Source organism: Coenobita brevimanus, chromosome 1 (assembly GCF_032717465.1).
Source record: "Coenobita brevimanus isolate Jiangsu-jjx chromosome 1, ASM3271746v2, whole genome shotgun sequence".
Classification (NCBI taxonomy): domain Eukaryota; kingdom Metazoa; phylum Arthropoda; class Malacostraca; order Decapoda; family Coenobitidae; genus Coenobita; species Coenobita brevimanus.
Window position 1 is genome coordinate 34,683,744 of NC_136954.1, and position 21,289 is coordinate 34,705,032.

General features: G+C 41.5%; 1 protein-coding gene across 1 annotated transcript in view; it reads left to right on the plus strand.

The window, feature by feature from the left end:
• The window catches only part of LOC145393576 (glutamate receptor 1-like), a 732,257-nt gene that overhangs the window by 397,730 nt on the left and 313,238 nt on the right, over positions 1-21,289 (plus strand). The window contains exon 3 of the mRNA XM_080267710.1: positions 13,939-14,066. Within this exon, the coding sequence (XP_080123836.1) occupies positions 13,939-14,066 (128 nt within the window). The remainder of the gene's footprint in view (positions 1-13,938; positions 14,067-21,289) is intronic.

Here is a 21,289-nt window from a genome sequence, read left to right on the forward strand (position 1 = left end):
CCACCACCATCCTAAACCTATCCCACCCCTAAAATGAGATAAACAGGATTCAGAAGCAATATTAGGCAACATTTCAGGGAGCCACTTTTCGCCCCCCAAAAACCCCTTCCACAAATACCGTCACACAAAACACACCAATTCCACAGCTTCCCACCAAGACAGTTCAATCAAAGCATAACACACACATTGTCTCCCTTCCGCCCTGTAATGTGTTGATGGTTAGCCTAATCCCTGCAAGCCTTTGTTCTCGCCCTCGCATTCTTGTCTTGCTCACATTCTTCTTATCCTCCTCAACATTCTCTTTACGCTTCTCTTATCCTCCTCCTCTGCTCTCCTTGAACCTTGCTCTGCGTTCCTCTTAGGTTCCCCTTATCCTCCTCTGCGTTTCTTTTCTTCTCCTCTCCCTTCCTTGAACCTTTCTCTGCTTTCCTCTTATTTTCGTCTTATCCCCCTCTACGTTCCTTTTATCTTCCTCTTCGTTCCGTTTACGTTCCCCTTACCCTCCTGTACATTCCTCATTTCTCTTTACCCTCGTAGGCTATTCTTTGCTTTCTTCACGTTCGCATACCTTCCTTTGTGTTCCTCAAACCCCTCCCCTCTATTCCTCATGTTCTTCTTACCCTTGGCTGTGTTCTCCACGTCCCTCTTACCTTCACTCCCTTACTTTTTTTTTTTTTTTTTAACTTCCTCTCTGCCTTACTCTCTTCATACCTTCCTCCCTCCCTTACGTTCCTCTTACCTTCCTCTCCCTTATCTTCCGCTCCTTCATCAGTTGTGTTTACTCCTCTTGATTAAAGCATTCCCTGTACTAATAACAATTTCATCGACGAGGAGCGATTTATATATTTATCTATATATCTTATGTATGTATGAATGTATGTGTATATATGTATGTTCTGTATATATGTATGTATGTATGAAAGTCTGTGTATGTATTGTATGTATGTATGTGTTTATGTATATAATATATGTATAATAAATGCACACACACACACACACACACACACACACACACACACACACACACACACACACACACACACACACACACACACACACACACACACACACACAGTCTGGTCAACGCTTGTATTCTCTTCCAGGTAATATCATGTGATTCTGTTTACCTGAGTCACGGGAACCACAGTGTTATAATTTCCCGTTCAGTACAAGTCACTATGGCCCGTACTCTCGTCGGTTAAGGAAGCTCCCTAACGCCTTTTCTAAGCGGTTTATTTTGCTTATTACACCTTGATATCATATTCTGAGTTACTTAAATCCTTCCCATATCCCCATACTGTGCTTACTTAACGTACAAAAGGATATTAACCACCCTTATCTAAAAATAAATCGCTTAGGAAGAGGTGTTAGGGAGCCTCCTTACGCGACGAGAATACGGACCTATACTGATAAACGGTGTGGGTGAAGGTCAGGCAGCGATGGGTAGAATATGGTCAGTAAATATAACATTATGTATACAGGATGAAAAAATATATACATATTTTGTTTAGCCCCCCTCTAAAATCATCCACTCTTACCTCCTCTGCATATAATTCTCTCTCTCTCTCTCTCTCTCTCTCTCTCTCTCTCTCTCTCTCTCTCTCTCTCTCTCTCTCTCTCTCTCTCTCTCTCTCTCTCCCAGTCGACAATATACCTCAATACTTACGAACGCTTTCTGTGTTGTTTTTGCTGCTGATTTAAAGTTTATATTATTCTCGCCTGTAGCTTTGGGTTTCATTTTTCTGTGTTCGGTATAAACTTGAGACTACTGAAGGAAGGTTAGGACAAAACATGGAGGTTTTTCCGTCCCCTGCCCCTGCCTGTCAGTTAACATTGCAATGCTTATCGATACATTTTCGTTGTTGTTGTTGTTGTTGTGTTCAGTATAGATTTAACGATAATTTCATATTACTTCGATATCGTCTTTATGTTTTCAGTACAGTGCAGTAAGACTACGTCACATACAGCTTTTCCCACCCTTTCTCCCTGCCTGCCAGTGATAATACTAGCACATTTATGGTGGCGATTTTGTTAACTAATGTATATTTAAGTTGTTAGTAGTAGCAGTAGTAGGGCAACCCCGGTCTGTTTTAGCATAGTATCCCCATCAACCGGAGGCAAGTAACTGCCCCCACAGGGCCATCCCGTGCAGTGAACCAATGTTCTCTTGCGATGGATTGTGTCTCGTCACAGCGAGCGACGGGGAAGAAGGTCCTGGATGGACGTCGCATTTATGTCTCTCCTTCCAGTTAACAGGGGCACCATAGCAGGCTTCACATCACACCGTCATTTGGTTATATGGTTACCACCCAGCGTTGAAAATGGTTTCCTGGGTTACAGGAAACCATTAGGTTTGTCATTCAGTGGAGAGTCACCTTGGGAAGAAGTAGACAGCACCACATCAAGTGAGTGGATGATGGTCTCCACCACGTACCGTCATTTCGTTGTTTGTGCCTTGTAGCTTTGGGTTTCGTCCCTTCTTTCTTTCTTTCTTTCTTTTTTTTTTTTTTAATTAAAAGACTGATGGAAGCCAGTGCTAAAACACGTACTTTTTTTCCATCCTCTGTCGCTTGCAGTCGTCTGTCCTTTGTTTAACATGTCAGAGATAAGATGCTGACATTATTGGTACAGACGTATACTGTGAAAAACTGAGGGAAGTCTACGCTAAACCACACAGCTTTTTCCCATACTCTCTCTCTGACAGTCAACAGTATAATATATATTTAGTGCACTGTGCAGTGTTTGTTTATTTGTTATTTTTTTTTATTATGCTGGAGGTACATTACTGAGGCGAGACACACACAACTTTTTCCTCAGTCCTCCCCTTCCACTCTTTACTAATCAACAATATAATACTTATGTTCCGTTTTTATACATATATCTTGTAAAGTATTTTTGTTACCGATATCATCCTTACAATTGTTCGGCGTTTTAGCTTTTGATGAATCCCTTTTCCAGACAGAATTGAAGTAAGATCACGCCAGAACAAACAACTATTTTCTCCATCCTTTCTGTCCGCCTCCCTACCCATTTTGGTTTCCGCTGCTCCTTTTTTTCCTTCCCGAATTTACCCTTGAGTGAAAGCCATCGCCCTCGGTGTTATCGGCACACACGTCGGGCGTCATCCCTGAAACTGCCCACCACTACCGGCCATCCACGAGAGGCGCTGCGGATTTGCTCTGGATTTTCTTTTCGGGTTCTCTAAAAGTCTGGACCAGGAAAAGATCGTGGTGTTGGCGGACATGTACGGCGATTTACGGGTGGGGAAAAAAATCGAGGCATGACGAAAATACGAAGAAGAGAAAAAGTCGGGTTGACAAACGATCCAGCTATTGTATGTACCGGCAAGTCTAAAAGTTTAATCCAAGAAAAAAATATCTAGGAGTTAGTAGAAATGTATGGGTAAAAGAAAAGAACTATACAACAGGCGAAAAAAAATCTACTTATTTATTTTTTGCAACAAAATCGAAACATTTTTTTTATTTATTTTTCTAAAAGTCTTGGCCATGAAGTCGTGGCGTTTGGGATATATACGTGGAAGAAGAGGCTAATAAAGCAAGAATAAATAAATAAGTAAATATGTAAATAAGCGAGGTGTTTTGTCCCTCTGAGATCTCTAAAAAATTTGGAGAAAGAAAAATAATTTCATTAGCAGAGAAGTAAATGGATTTTCCTACGAAGAGAAATCGAGGACGAAAGTATGAGGGAACGAAGATGGCGACTTAAGCCAAATTCATAGTAATATAAGGTCTGGGGTAAAAGTCAGGGTGTTTTCGAGACTGTACGACACACACACGCACACTCATACACACACACACACACACACACACACACACACACACACACACACACACACACACACACACACACACACACACACACACACACACACACACACACACACACACACACACACACACACACACACACATCCAGTCTCCTTCATATACTGTGCATTGACTCGTGCTTTGCCTCTTTTTATATGTTTTCAGGCCTATAATTGCCTGATTTACATACATATTTACACAGAGACAAGAGCTGTATGCAAATTCTGCCCCCTCCCCCTCACCACCTGGTCCAGCATTCTAACTCCCTCCTCCCCCCTTTTCCTAATTCCCTTCCCTGACTCCTTCCTTCCATCCTTTAGCCTCTCCCCATCTGCTTCCCTTACCACCCCTCTTTCCTTAGTCTACCCTTCCCTCTCTAGTCCCTCTCACCTTTAAAAGCTGCTCGTCCCCTCTCCCCCATCCTCGCTGCCTTTTGACGCCTTCCTCTCCCCCTTCATCCACACTTTCACCCTTATCCCCACCCATTCGTAGTCTACCTTCCCCTCATCCACCAAGACTATCTCCCTCTCCCCTCTTGTCCCCTCTTTTCCCCTTACCCCCCTCCCCAATTTAATCTATCTTCCCCCCATTCCTGTGGACTGTGTGTGTGTGTGTGTGTGTGTGTGTGTGTGTGTGTGTGTGTGTGTGTGTGTGTGTGTGTTTCTTTACTGTTGTCTTTTATACTGCTTCTTCTGTATATTTTGTACTCTTGCGCTGGTATTTTAGTTCTGTTTACGTTGTGAAAATGTATTCAGCAAGACAGCGTTCTACGAGCCTGAGAGTGTTAACTGTGGCCAAGTGATTCACGCCCGTCACTGACATAGAAGAAACACAATTGCCAGCGTAACATGGGAGGCGTGAATGTGACTGCTGGAATCATTTTTGCTCAGACTAAATTGTCGCCACTACCGCCATGTCCATCACCAGGAGACTGAATAATTTCCTTGTAAGAATTTTCCGGCGAATGCTCGAACATTGCCATGGTTATTTTTCGTATGTGTGTGTGTGTGTGTGTGTGTGTGTGTGTGTGATTTGGTATGTAATTTCCATATTATGAAAACGCTTTTGATAGAAGATCTATAAAAATCGTGCCTCTCCATCATATAGTAATTAATATATGATGGAGATTATAATTGACTAACATGGGGGAACAAAAGAAAATGCTAGACGCACATCATCTCGCTCTCGTTGGCTGTGTCGGGTTAAGCACTTCAGGGGAACACTATTATAAATTAACAAATTTTAGTGTCTGCAGGCTAAGATGCTGGCTCAGTGTTGGGAGTGTAGAGACAGTGGGAATAATTTTTAAGGGGAAGGGCATTTCATAAGTTTTATATTCTGGCTACGGACGGGATGGTTTCTTTCAGCTCAGAGGAAGACCCTGCCCTTTAGAGTGTTAATCCAAAAGTACTTATAGATGGATAGGCAGATAGATAGATAGATGGAGGTACTGTGGTGTTTGTGATACTTTGGTAATAGAAGCAGAAGTGGTAAGAAGAGAGAATCAGACTTGAAACAGCAGAGATGGAAATAGCAAAGATGAAAATGACAGAGAAGGAGACTCCTTTATCATAGTAAACGAGAGGAAAAAGATAAAAGGGTTCAGGAGTATGAAAGAAAAGTAGCAGATTTAAAAGTATGGAAGAAAGAAAGATTACAGAGAAACATAGCAGAAATAAAATTGGCAGAAACGAAGACTGAGGGAACATAATGGACAGGAGGAAAATATTTCAGGGTTCAGGATTATGAGAGAAGTAACTGACACAGAAGTGGCAAGAGGTTACCATGGGATGGAAGTTGACTGATGCAGAAGTGTGAAGTTGTCATTCTTCTCTCTTACAAGCCATTGGAGAGAAAGAGAGAGAGAGAGAGAGAGAGAGAGAGAGAGAGAGAGAGAGAGAGAGAGAGAGAAGCGTATCCACCCTGCAAGAAAACTGACTAGTGCAAGGGGCTTAGCTCTTATTCCTTTCTCCCTAACAAGCCATTGACGTCAAGAGCAGCAGTTGACGTAAGAACAATGAGTTAGTCCCCGGCCTGACAATGACTGAGTCCCCTTTGGCTAATTGGCTAAGGCTGCTGTGTCTCGTTACCTGAGCTGTACACGTTTCCCGCTCCTAGCCTCGCGTATGGTAGGCCAAACAATATTCCTTCAGTATTCAGCAGTGATATAACGCAATACAAATTATGCTTGGGTATGGAAATGCTGATCACTTCCCTTATATATCCTATACAGGGTGGTATATATGTAGCGCTTCTCCTCCACTCGGCCGCGCGATTTCTTGCGCGTTGCATGGTCGGCCAGGTCAATGTTATCAGTATCTTTCCTACATCATCTATTGATTTCCAGCTCTGTTGATTTCCAGCTCCTACTGCCACACTCACGCCCACACCAACATACTCACCCGTTCCCGCAGCACACGAGGTACCGCCAGATGAGTTTCTGTGAAAAAAAAAAAAAAAAAAAAAAAAAAAATACATATATATATATATATATATATATATATATATATCTATACACTGTATATATATATATATATATATATATATATATATATATATATATATATGTATATATATATATATATATATATATATATATATATATATATATATATATATATATTGGCGCAATTTACTGGCCTCCCAGTATTTGCAAATCAAGTGATACTCCTGCAATACTCAGATTTTACAGTACAGATTTTCCTTGCACGTACAATTACAAATACACCCCCATGAGTACGGTATAGTGTTTACTTAGCTGTTGGTGTTTTATTTACTTGAAAAAAAAAGTAGAGATCAAACATTAACCCTGCGATATATTGCAGAGCAGTGATTCTCAGCCTCCTGTGACGATCTTTCACCTGAATAAAATCGTCTGGCGTTGGGTGAAATACAGTACCGTGGGAATGTTACCGGTGAAAACATGAACACTCTCAGGCTCTTGTGACGCGCATTCTATTGAATATTATCGCCTGACTTCAGCTGGAATAGAACACTATGTACAGGTTTCCCGACCACGAGTGGTAAAAACTGATGTACTAGTTATTCTTGCATGTGGAAGCAGAAGTAAGTCCTAAGCTGCTTTATACTGTTGTCTGTAATACCACAATAGTCCAGTGGTCCTCCCGTATTCACACTGATATATAGGAACACAGATTGCCCGCGGCATCAGAAAAAATATGCTCATTACCAAAGTCTTCTCTTCCAGTTAACGTCAGGCGATTTTATTTACCTGGGAATGAGTCATAGGAACCAAAAAGTTATAATGCAGATTAACCTTACATGAAGGAACATAGAAAACTGTTGCATTTGCTCCTGCAGTTGTTATTGTTTTTACAATAAATCAGAGCAAAATTATCCTTCGCTTATGGTATATGAAATGGCAAATCAAGTAAAAAAACAAACAAAATATATTACTACTACACATGGGAATATAGTTAAGCTCTTCATTACAGTGTCGTTGTCGCCATTTGCTCGTGCCGACTGCCAGATGATTTGATTTAGCGTAAACACACACACACACACACACACACACACACACACACACACACACACACACACACACACACACACACGTTAGGAGACTCTGTAGTATATCTTCCATGACCATATATTTCACACATTACACAATAATAAATTCTTCATAGTTGAAAATATGTCGTATTAATGTTGTCTGAGTTTGCATAAATAACACAAGACAAAAGCTTGAATAGGAAGAGTGTAGTGGAGTGTAATGCAGGTGTATGTAGTTAAAGAGTAGTATTGTGAAGTGTGGTGGTGAGATGTGGCAGTGTCTGGTGTACGTGTTTGTGTATGGTGAGACCGTGCGAAGCGTACCAGTGTGAGACCTGGTAGTATGATGTGGTAGTGTGAGTTGAGGGATTTGATCGTGTGTGGTATGGTTGTTTGAGATTTGGCAGTGTGTGATGTGACATTGTGAGATTTGGTGATGTATTGGGAAATGTGGCTGTGTGTGGTGTGGTAGTGTAAGGTGTAGTCAGAAATACCGAAATATGAAGTGCGGCGGTGTCCGATGTTTCGGTATGATGTGTAGAAGTATGAAGTGTGGTAGTGTGAAGTATGTCAGTGTGAGAGATAACAATATGTATAAGGTGTAGCAGTGTGAGGTGCTGCAGTATGAAGTGTGAAAGAATGAGGTATAGCAGTGTATGATGTGGCAATATGAGATGTGGCAGTGTGAGGAATGTTAGTAAGTTGTGGACCCGTAAGAGATGTGGCAGTGTGAGGTGTGGCAGTGTGTGATGTTGCAGTATGGAATGTGGCAGTGTGAGGTGTGGCAGTGTGAGATGTGACAGTGTGCGATGAGACAGTGCGAGTTGTTTCCGGTATGAGGTGTGGCAGTTGGGGATGTGGCACTGTGGAATATGTTCGTTATGGTATCTTCTAATGCACAGTAACTTTTCTAACACCATGTTTTATTGCGATCAATTATATTAACACCTTCAGACCAAGGACGTTGTTTCCATGTTTTGAAGCTGTTTCCAGACAATTTTCTTCAACGCAGGAGAAAGTTTGAGAATAGTGCTGGTTTTATATGTACAGTATCCATCATTACCCGCTTCACTGCTAAGGGGGCATTCTCTGTGTGAATCAAATCGTTCAGTAAGACCAAGAGTAAAGCAATAATAATAATAATAATAATAATAATAATAATAATAATACGTCCTGGGAGTGAAGGAGTCAGTGTCGTGGGTGTTGGATTGAAATTGGATACCGTCTTGTTAACTGGTCCTTCATATCAGCCCACCGACCTGCCTTAGGGCCTTGTCGTGTGTGCCATAGGAGACTTCGTAGCATCCCTGTCTTGGTGGCTTCTTTTGCACCTTAAAATTTATTTGTATACCTAGTTTTAATTTCGACATCGTTTACATCAATAACATGTAAGAGGATAAAGAGACGTAATATGGGGAACAAATAGCTAAGGAAGAGTGTTTACGAAATCTTTGTTGCCGCTTAGAGTACGACCCATGAAGACACCACCACTGATACCGAAATACCAGCTTGGAACGTGGTATCCATGGCGTATAACACAAGAGACAGTAGGTGTTAGTGCCCAAGTGCCAGGATGACGAGTGAGAGCTGCAGGGAACCAGCATTTTGTTGATCTGTCGGAGGTGGGTGACTGGACCTTTGAAACGGGTTACTTAATCTGCCTAGTGTCGCGTGGGAAAAAATACACGCACGCACACACACACACACACACACACACACACACACACACACACACACACACACACACACACACACACACACACACACACACACACACACACACACACACACACACACACACACACACACACACACACACACACACACACACACACACACACACACACACACACACACACACAAACTATAATTCTGCAGAGGACCAGCCCTTGATTGGTGTGTCGTAGGTGGATAACTGGAACTAAGAAATGGGCTGCCTAACCTATGTCCAAAGTCGAATGAATTGGAAAAAATGAAGATGAACTCGAAAAAGTCTACGGTCAGATAGATAAAAAAATACCAATACGTTTTTTAAAATTCTGCCATCTAATAATTCTAGTGTCATGCCCAAAACCACACGTATTTGTAATGTAATTCTCGAAACATGGGTAGAATTCAGTCACCATTAGTTTAAAAATATATAAATGTCAGGACAGGGAGATGAAATTTGAGAAAACGAAACTCACTGACTTTTTTTCTTTCTTTTTCAGCCCAGGTTCGATACGCGATATATTTGACCTGCCTTACCTGAAATAGGCTTTAATTAAATGTTTAAAATAAAGTTAACCTCTTTACTATGACGGTAAATAAAGTCGTTTAGTAATAGAAGGAATAAAATTTGATATTTCGTCTTGTAAGGGATTTCAGCTTTTTATGGACGGGGACTGGCCACGTGTAAGCTGAGACAAAAATCCTCTTTCGGTAGTGAGAATGATTTAGGTAAGCATTCTGTCGTCAACTGAGGGTCAGACAGCCTCACCTCACGTCATTGCAATGCCTCTTATCTCAGCGTCCCCATCCCCTGACTCCAGCCACCTCACCAAGAACCACCTCCTCTGACTCACTTGTCTCCCTTTTCACTCTCTTTACCTCTTGCATTCCTTCACCTCCACCCTTCATTTCACGCCTACCTACTTCACCTTACTTCCCCTCCCTTAGGCCAGTCCCTCACCTTCTCTTTCCCCTTACTCATTACCCCTCATCATTCTCCTACCCATTTCCACCAGTCATTCCCCTACCCATTACTCCTTCCTTCATTCCCCTACCCATTACTCCTTCCTTCATTCCCCTACCCATTACCCCTCATCATTCCCCTACTCCTTACCCCTCATCGTTCCTCTACTCATTTCTCCCTTCATTCCCCTACCCATTACCTCTCCCTTCATTCCCCTACCCATAAACCCTCACTTCATTTTTCTTCCCTTCCCCACACCTCTACCCTATCTCATTTCTTCCCTATCCTACTTTCCCCTCACCCTTCCTCCCGTACATCACCCCTACCCATTTTCTCTCTTCTACCCCTTCCTCCCCTCTTTCTCCCCTTCTCATAGCCTTACACATTGCCTTCACCCCAGCAAATTATCACTTACACCTCCTTCCATACTCCCACCTCATTTCACGCCTTACCACCCAATAAATCACCCCTCACCCCTATTAATCTCTCCTCGTCTCACCCCGGGTCATCTCCCTCGTCACCCCAGATTACTTCCCCTCACTCGACACAATCCATGGAGTAGCCAGCCAGCGTCCTCTCCAGCCATTGAGGGACATATTCTTGCGCCTTGGGGGCTGTCGTAACATTTCTTCTTTAGCGATTCATTCTGCCTCTTCCAGTTTAAAATTCTCTTGTGTGTTCTCGATTCGTGATATGTTGATGGTAAAAAGGTATAAATAAAATAACTATATAAATAAATTAATAAAGTTCAAGCAGGAATAAATTAATAGAGTTCAAGCAGGAATTTCGTTATTAGACTTAACTACCTTTAACTTGTTCAATAAAGAGGGCCATTTTCCCTTGCCACCACCAGACAGTTTTCTTTAGGGGTCCCTCCCCCCCTCTTTTCTTTGTGAGAATTGGTTAAGGATGCCCTCAAACAAGAGAATTATGCTGTGATAGGAGAGGAAGCAAAGGGGAGAGGGAGGGGAGGAGAAGAGGCAGAAAGGAAGTGATGGGGGATGAAAGTGAGCAGAGAGGAGGTATAGGGCTTTCGAGAGGCAAGATGGAGATGAGAGGGGGACAAGGGAGAAGAGAGAGAAAGAGAGAGAGAGAGAGAGAGAGAGAGAGAGAGAGAGAGAGAGAGAGAGAGAGAGGGAGAGAGAGAGAGAGAGAGAGAGATTGACTGATCATTTTATTGAGATAAAAATAAAATTACAGTGATATTTATATTATCTCAAAGGGATGAGGGCGCATACGCAGTCTTCACCCCGTCTGACTTATTAGATTATAATTAGTTCAGCACGTACTACTTAACTCTATTATTTGTACATTTTGCGTTTGGACTAGTAATCATTACATTGATTTATACGATCCTGCCCGTAGGCAAAGACTAGTTTTGCCACATACATTACAATTTGATGATATTATCAGTCGGCCTATATAATTGTATAGACAGCAAAATGCTTGTGTTAGAGAGAGAGAGAGAGAGAGAGAGAGAGAGAGAGAGAGGCGGGGGGGATGGGGGACTGGTGGAGAGATAAGCGAGGAATAATGAAGGGTGTCTGGGCCTAGGGTGAGGATTGGCTGAATTAATGGATGGAAAGAAGGGAGAGAGAGCGAAAGGGGAGAGGGAGCAGGAGGGAAGGGGAGAAGGAGAGGCAGAAAGAATGTCGAGGAGGGAAGAGGGGATGTAGCTTTCTACACATACTGTCTCTAAATTATTTTCAGAGTACGATAGAGTTCAGAAAATGATGGGGTTCAAATAGCCTTCATTCATCATTACAGCATAACAGATCTCTTTAAGGTTACATAAAACTGTCTGGACTTGGCAGGAAATAGCCGGACGCCATTTCCGTGTTATATTTGCTCCCTCGTAACGATTCTATTTGGGGCGGGATAGAATTGTTACTGAGTGGATTAACTGTAGCCTGCATTACAATACTCCTAAATAAACCTCAAGGGACGACTGAAATTTCACCTGTTTTATTCTTGCTGCCATCGGAGGATTTTATTCGTCTTTGTAGTTGGAGATCGTCGGCTAAGAAATACAGTGAGTGGTAGCTGCAACTGTCCTCTCTTTGTCTCGTATTCTCAGTGGTTAAGGAAGCTCCGTGACACATCTTCCTAAGCGATACATTTTGCTTTTTGCACTTTTCTGTCCTCTTGTGTGTTATGTAAATCTTTCCGGTATCCCAATACTGTGCATAAATAACTTTAAAAAGGATATTAACCAGCCATATCCAAAAATAAGTCGCTTTGGAAGAGGTGCTAGGACGTATCTTTATCAGACAAGAATACGGGTGACCTCCTTTTAAGTGCATTTGTGCTGCTACGAGACGCTTTTATTCGTCTTAGGAAAGGCCCCTCACATTAGTAGTAGTAGTAGTAGTAGTAGTAGTACTCGCAGGTTCATCTGAATGTGAACCCATAGACTGCAGACTGATGTGGCCCCCCTCGTGCAGTGCACCGTCTCACTTTCAGCGGATAGGGAGGGAGTTGAGGAGCATTTGTACAATCAGACAGCGGCACCCTCCAGCTGCGTCAGTTCCACCGCGCGAAGGTGGTCTTCTCCAGCCCCTCACAATGAAGGTCCGTGCCAAAGCCGTCATATATTCTGCCACTCCAGGGTTGTTATGCAAAGATAAAGTCGTTGGGAGATGGCAAGAATTATAAAAAAAATGACTTCTATGTGTAAACTCATTGGCCTTTGTTGGACACATTTAGTTTATTGATTCTGTCCCCTTTAAGACAGTTTTGTTCATTTGAGATAAATTATAAATGTCTAATGGTCCAAACAGCCACAGTATATCTGGAATGCTCGACTTTTCCTCACCTGAATGGTATGGTTTGGGTTCAGCTAGCATAAGTAAATCAAAGTGCGTCTAAAACGTTGAAAAGTATAGCCCTGTCGCGGTGGGATCATGTCTGTTACCCATTTTACTCAGACCTGACCTAAAATTGCCATCTCTCCATCTTGAATGCTGAGTTGGAACAGTAGACTAACACTGAAATACGATGTTTCTCACGAAGAAGTGCTGTAGAAAGGATATAGAGCCGTAGCATTGTCTTTTTCTGCCATTGAGCTACATGAAATAAGTAGCAAAATGAGAAACATGTGGACCAAGTTAAAATGAAAATCTATACAGTTTTAAGGCTGACAGTAATTTTATTTAACTGTTTGTGATTATGAGATTCTTAAAATGATACTGATAAATCCCTTTTACCTTAACTTGGTTCAGATTTTCTTCCTTGCAACTTATCCCACTTAGGTCGAAAGAGAGAGAGAGAGAGAGAGAGAGAGAGAGAGACTTAGTAACTTGAACTTGGTGAGTTGAGCTACTGTTCACTCGACGAAGAATGAAAATAGAGGATCATTCCTAAGTGGCCTTGGATATCCCGTAACACTACCTCAGCGATTTTTTCAACACATCATCCCGCAATATTGCCATGTAGGCTTCTGGTCCAAGCTATATCGATATTAAAATGATATAAATAATGGATCTGACAAGGAAGTGTTAAGGAGTGATATGGAAAATATATTGCAAAATGCTAGGGGCTAAGACACCTCCCTTTATCCTAGAAAAGCAAGGCCCAGAGAGGAAATGATAAGTTAAGGTGAGGAGGGTAGACAGGAGATAAGATAAGTAGGTTTGTGTGTTGGGTCAGTACTTCTTACCTGCCCTGATGAAGATTTGGTCTCGTGTTAGTTTGGGTTCAGACATTTGCATTATTTTTTAAAGTTGGCTTCTGACCTCTCTACCGCCTTGAGTTTTGACCTATTGTTCCTATTTTATCTTTCCTTGTTTTCTGGTCACTGTCTCAACCCATCCTTGAGTGGGAAAGAGGGTATGGTGGTGGTGATTATGGTGATGATGATGATGATGATGATGATTATTATTATTATTTTCTCTTGCTAATCTAGTTTTCCTCTTTCTCCCTCAGTCTGCCGTCAGTTCTCGCGGCCTGTGTGGGCGATGGTGGGGTCGGTCCAGCCTGACAGCTTCGATACGCTCCACTCCTACGCCAACACCTTCCAGATGCCCTTCGTTACGCCCTGGTTCCCGGAAAATGTGAGTACCTGCGTTTTTTATTTACTTATTATCGAATGTCTGTGTTTATATTGTGTGCTGGGGGGAAGTGATCTTAAGATGGGGATGGCATTAGGAAAGGAGGGAAGAGGAGGAGGAAAGAGGCAGAAGTGTAAGAGAGGATATGAAAGAAGAAAGGGTTGAGAAAGAAGGAAGAGAAAATGGAGGAAGATGTGTAGGAGGAGGAGAACTGGTAAGAATATGACGAGGGATGAAGGGAGGAGATGATGTGGAGGAGGAGTGGGGGAAGAGGGCTACAGTACTCATTATTATTACTCCAGCACCTTCCAGATGCCATTCACTGCTACTTAATTCCCAGAAGATGCAAGTACCTAAAGATAATACTCGTATTTATAGCTTAGTTTATTTTACAAGTTTATGGATTATGAAGATATATTTCATAAAAAAATAAGAATGTGAGGTGACGACACACACAAAAAATTAAAAGAAAGAAAAGAAATAAGTGGAGACAGTTTTAGCACATGAAAAATCATGTTTTTAAATGTCATACTTGATATATTGCATGGGAAATGAATAGTTATAGACAGCCCTATCCACAGCAGTTTTCTTCCAGAGTACACCTACACCACAACGGCACATATTGCAGGAAAACAAGGATAAAATAATGCAGGGATTGAGTTACATGTGCTCATACTGTCTTGATCTATCTCCTGTGATTCTTTGCAGTGTGCCATTTTTATTAGTTGCCTTGATTAAAAGAAAAAAGGAAAAGAACGAGGGCTTTTAGACAACGTACCTGTGCACGGTAAGTGGGGCCTTGGCTATATTGAAGTAAAATGTACTTTAATACTTCTGTCCCTGAATATGTGGAAGGTCCGAAGAATCCGTCATTCAAGAATCATACCTGCTGGAGACTGAAGGTTCTCTGCAAAAGAAAAAGTCATTGCTTATGTTATGTTAGAGGAAAACCATTTGAAGAATGAAAAAAGAATAATGAGAAATCGGCAGTTTAGCTGATTATGTTCGTATGTTGTTTTAGCTTCTTTGGTGGTGGTGTTGGGAATAGAAACGCAAAAAGACAAAGGATAGAAGCTTGTAAAGGCTTAAAACGCCATATGTTTGTGAGTTATTAAGGATGTTTGTTAAGTCTGATGGGCGTGTGGGCACCGTCGCTACGTGATGATGACAGTGATGTTGGGGTGAGTACGGGTTACACGGGAAAGAGGGAAAAATGATGGAGACGGAGGCGCAAGATGGAAGAACAAGGGTTAGTTAGCGGTGAATATTTCATTAATCATTTTTAGGGAGAGAGGGAAGTTGGGTAAAAGAGAAAGTGGGGAAGAGGAAGGAAGAGAAAAAGGAACAGAAAGGACGAGAGGGATTAGGAAGGAGAAACAGGAAGAGGCGGAGGGTACGTTATAAAGAAGAAGCACCAGTGATCATGATGACCATGATTAACGTGAAGAGGAAGGTGATAGTTTGATCGGTATATCCTGATAATTTGGAAATTCTGCACTGTTTTTTTAGTTACATATTCTATTCTATTGGTCTTTATTCGGATTGACAAAGAAAGGATATATATATATATATATATATATATATATATATATATATATATATATATATATATATCAATCAATCAATCACTTCCTGTGGCACCCTCGGGGATGCATAGGGCCTCGATGAACTCACACCACCACATCCTATCTTGTGCTAACTCCTCAAGATCTCCCCAACACTCATCTCCAACTTCCCGTCTCATTGTCCTCACCCACGTCTCTTTTGGCCTTCCTCTACCTCTCCTACCAAGTGCCACCCACCCTGGTGTACCTCGTACTATTCCCTGTCTCCTATACACATGTCCTAGCCACTTCCATCGTGAGAACCTAACATATTCATCGACCGGCTGCACTCCCGTTATTTCTCTAATTCTACTATTTGGTATCCTTTCCCACCACTTAACTCCTAATATTCTTCTAAGTGCTTTGTTTTCAAACACCAAGAATTTATTTTCCATAGTCACTGTGCTGTACCAAGACTCGTGTCCATAAATTAAGATACTCCTAACCATTACCTTATAAAGTTTGATTTTTGTATGCACAGAAAAATTGTTATTATTCCAAATATTTTTAAGCATTCCCATTGCCTGATTAGCCTTCTTTAACCTTTCCTCGAATTCAAAGTTCAAAGAACCATCCTTGGCTAATAAGTACCTAAATATTTAAACCTATCAACTTGCTTTACAACCATACCTCCAATTACACATTCCTGCGCATTTTCCATATTCATATTGATTATTTCAGTTTTTCCACAATTAATAACCAAACCCACCTTGCGACCTTCACTCACCAAACAGTTCAACACTCTCTGCATCTCTTCTGGCCCATCACAAATCAAAACTATATCATCTGCATAATCTAAATCCAAAAGTTTCCTGTTCTCTCCCCAAAGTATACCTGCACCGGTTTCTGTTCCAACGCGTTTCATAATGTAATCAATGACCAATATAAATAGTAAAGGCGATAGAACACCACCTTGAATTACTCCGGACTTGACTTCAAACGAATCACTCAGACAACCATCAACCATCACTTTACAAAATGTGTCCTCATGCATGTTCATAATGACCCTCACAAACTCCTCTGGTATTCCATAATGTCTCATGATCTTCCCCATAGTCTCTCTCGAAACACTATCAAAAGCCTTTTCAAAATCAACAAAACAAAGACTTAACGGTACTCTCATTTCATTAACTTGCTGCATCAAATGCCTAACTATAAAGATCTGATCATTGCAACCACGTCCCTTTCTAAAACCAGCCTGTTCATCCCTCAGAATACCCTCAACCACCGGCTCCAACCTATTTAACAACACTCTACTGAAAACTTTCAAAGCTATCGGTGACAAAGAGATTCCCCTCCAATTACCACATTCACTCAGGTCTCCCTTCTTCGGAACTTTAACAATTACACCATTCTTCCAAACTGATGGTAGTAACCCCGTCACCCATATCTTATTGAATAGCTTGGTCAAGATCATTATTAATCTATCCCCCTCCACTTTAAACATTTCCGGAAATAAACCATCCTCCCCTGGTGCCTTATTATTCTTTAACTGTTTTACTGCTTTCTCCACTTCTGCAAGCCTCAACTCTCCTGTTTCTATATTTAAATCTTCCTGAGCAGACGATATATCCTCTTCTGGTGGTATTGGTCTATTAAGAACTGTCTCAAAATGCTCTTTCCATCTATTTTTAATATCTCCATCTTTGGTCAATAAATTTCCTTCCCTGTCTCTAACTGGTATTTCCTCTCTCTCTCTCTCTCTCTCTCTCTCTCTCTCTCTCTCTCTCTCTCTCTCTCTCTCTCTCTCTCTCTCTCTCTCTCTCTCTCTCTCTCTCTCTCTCTATATATATATATATATATATATATATATATATATATAGAGAGAGAGAGAGAGAGAGAGAGAGAGAGAGGAACGGAGATTGGGAAAGAGAAAGGTGAGAAGGAAAAAGTGGAGGAGGAGGGGAGGAGGAGGAAGAATAAAGAAGTATGAAGAGAACAAGAGGGAGCGGCTAGAGGATGAGGAGGAACGAGGGAAGAGAAGGAGGAAGAGGGAAATGAGGGGCATTAACCTTGTGAATATGAAATGCCAGCCATTGACACCGTCAGCCACACCTGGTCACCTGTATAATAATTAGTGAGCATAAATACACCTGAAAACCGAACAGGTAAATTTGTAGTGGTAAGGTATTTGAGGCAATTGTATGGATATGGAGAAAATGTACAACACGGTAAGCAGAGATGGATTATGGAAGATTTTGCATATGTATGGTGTGGATGGAAATTTTGTTGAATGCTATTAAGAGCTCTGATGACAGTGAGGCTTGTGAGGGGGTAAGTGGACTCTAAGTGGCTTAATATCAGTGTTGATGTAAGATTGGGTTGTGTTATATCCCCTTGGTTATTGATCGTAACTCTATATGGATGGGGTTAGGAGAGGAAAAAAAATCTCTAGTTATGAAGGGAAGGATGTTGATAGTAATGAATGGTGAAGGAGGGAGTGTTGAATACATGATGTATGTAGATGATGCTTTGTTACTTGTAATGGGGAATAAAAGTTTTGCAGACTGGGGCAGAGTATGTGGATGTCTTTGAGCGTCATGTTTCCGTTCTGACCGGTCTATTATGCTGTTCCAGACGACTGCCGTTCTTCTTCTAAAACTATCAATATTTGTATTCCCAAAGCAAGATACAGTGTCTCGTCTCCTCCGCAGCCCCTTTCCCCTCTCCCTCACTGCTGCTTGCCCCTTATATCCCCCAGATTTTCTCATTCCCAGCTCTAACTCCTCCCTAACCCTCTCTTATTCCCCTCTCACGCTCTTATTTCCCTAATATCTCACTTGCCTCTCCTTCATTCCCTCCCCTACCTCTCTCACCCCTACCCTTCCATCCCTTTCCCCACACGACCCCCAACAATATCTCTGGCTGAAGAAAAAGAGACGCCATCAAAAATGTAATTAACGGAGCCGCTCCAGGGTGGCAAAAAAATGACCGTAATGAATCAGCCTGGTTGCGTTATTGTCTTCCTAAAACCACTTATCACCCGGGGTTCCCTTGTTTGCCGCCGCGGGTACAGGCTCTCGAAAAAATGGGGGATAGATAGCTAAATAGATATAGATAGATATAAAGGTGGATATCACATGCCATAGATTCAGCGGAGAATCACTGAAACATAACTGGACCCGAATTACACCGAGCGACAAATAGACATAGAAATTAAAAATATACTTGTAACAGCAAATACTCGTATGAACTGAACCGAGTGTCAGTCGCACAGGAAGAATTAGTGCGATCTTGGGATAGTATGACTATGACGATCATATTCACGGTAATGGCGATAGCTGTAGTGATGATGATAATGATGGTGATGATGATGATGATGATGGTGGTGGTGATGATGATGATAATGATGGTGGTGATGGTGATGATGATGCTGATAAGGGCCAAGGTAGGTATGATCAGATGAACCTAGACAAAAAGATTAGTTGACAGACAGATAATGCTGTGGGAAGTAGGTTTTAGGGAAAAAATATTTAACAGGAAAAGGGGCTCCCACAAAGTGTTCTAAAGGCCGAATATTCAGCTTTGCCCTGTGACCTTGACCTTCGACAGATTACTCTCAGACTCGAATTACTTCCTTTTTGCCTAACCCTTAACTATTCAGCCAAGTTTGATTCAGATCAGATCTGATATTTTTGAGTTGACTTCGCCCAATGAATTTGACTTTGACATTTCCCCATGACTTTGACTTTTGACGCTGTTAGCAGAATGGAATCTCGTAATCTTTGTTTTTACCAGAAGCCGCCCACAAAGTTTACTGTACATCGGTTTAACCTGTGTTTTAGTGCAGAGAAGAAGGAACCAAATACCAGAAACCCGTAAGATTGTTCCTTCCAAGAAAAATATAAAAAACATGACAGAGAGCCAAACTCGAGACTCGTTTATTTCGAGATACCTGGACACTGCATTTAAAACACTGGAAGTCATAGGCAGTAGGAAATACAGACAGAGGAAGACAATTCCAGAACAGACCTGTTGCATACACGAAGGACTGGGAGTAACAGTTAACCCTTGTGTTAGAGAGTTGGATAGAAAAGGGATGATAGTGTTTCTAGACGGGTGCTGCACACCCGCCATAGTAATGGAGGGATGCAGGCAGACAGTTCAGAGGAGCAGTGGCCATTGAAGTAGCGGTGAAGAGACGGTGGTTGAAGGGAGCCAGTAAAAGGAGGAGAGAGAATGAGACGAAAAGCCTTTGAGTCCACCTTGTTGAGGAAGGCTGTATGTAGGGAGCCTTCCCACACATGAGAATTGTAATCTACACAGGGGCAAATAAAACCTGTGTATAAATTCAACAGCTGTGCAGGGGTAAGCCTGTTTAGGCAACCTTGCAATGTGACTTTGACCTTCGAACTGTTGTTCTTAAAAACAGTATGTTTACTTGGCTGATCTTTAACACTTTAACAAGTTTGATCCAAATTAGATTAAAATTGAGTTACTTTGTTAACACATCGATACGGGTTGAACTTTGACCTTGCTTTGTAACCTTAACCTATGATTGGTTGTTTTCAAATATTAATCACATCATTATTGCCTTCTCACCCCCCCATGTACACACACACACACACACACACACACACACACACACACACACACACACACACACACACACACACACACACACACACACACACACACACACACACACACATTATTTACATATATATCGAAAAGTCACTCTCAAGCTGAATGGAAGTGTATGCAAGGATCAAAATAAGGAGATAAAGTCAATAGTAACGTCATCAGATTCAAAGGGTTAAAGAAGTAGCTAACCCTGTTAATTTCGAAAATCTCTTCAAAACTATGTAATCCTGTCATCAACAAGAACTAAATACAAAAAACGTCATCATAGTGAAGGGTGTGGAAGTTGAATACCATCATCCGGCAGCAACAAAGATAAAAGTACAAGCTTGTCAGAGTGCCAAGGGAATGCAAGATGGTCTCCAGACAGCTGCAATACACTGACATGCAACTTGCCAGGATGAGTAATGAACGTACAAAAACATTGGGTCTGATAATTTGAAGTTTGACCTCATTCCTTAAGTCCTCCGAAAATGAAAAAATAAAATAAAAATGGTGTTTGAGGCTATTGACCCAAGGAACAATTGTGGGAATTGGTGAAGAAATAAAGGAATGACGCCAAGCTGAAAAAAATTGTTTGGAAGAAAAAGAAACTCAGGAAATACAGTAGTTCTCCACACTTTGGAGTATAAATCTGTCATGTAAAGAAATACAAGAGACATGCGATACAACAACTTCGGTAAAGTGAAGTGCAGTATTGGGCGTCATAGTGAAGCACCCTGCACGTGAAAGTCTTTTGGGAGCTATAGTGAATCACTGTATGTGGTTTTGCTAGAATGAACCACCTGGTGTGTGATAATCCTTAGGCGTGACCAACTGACTAGGCCACTCCGAGATGCTTTGGCATCTAAGAAGACGTCATCCTATCTAAGTTTAAGGCCTAAGAGACGATCTCCGTTTAATATGTAGAATTAAATAGTTGAGGAGATGCGTGGGAGCCATTTAAAGAGCACGAAAGAACGGCCATTTAAACTTGCATGCATAGCCAAGCCATTTAATATTTTGTTTCGGTGGCTTGTGATCATTTCAGTGTGTTCTTAT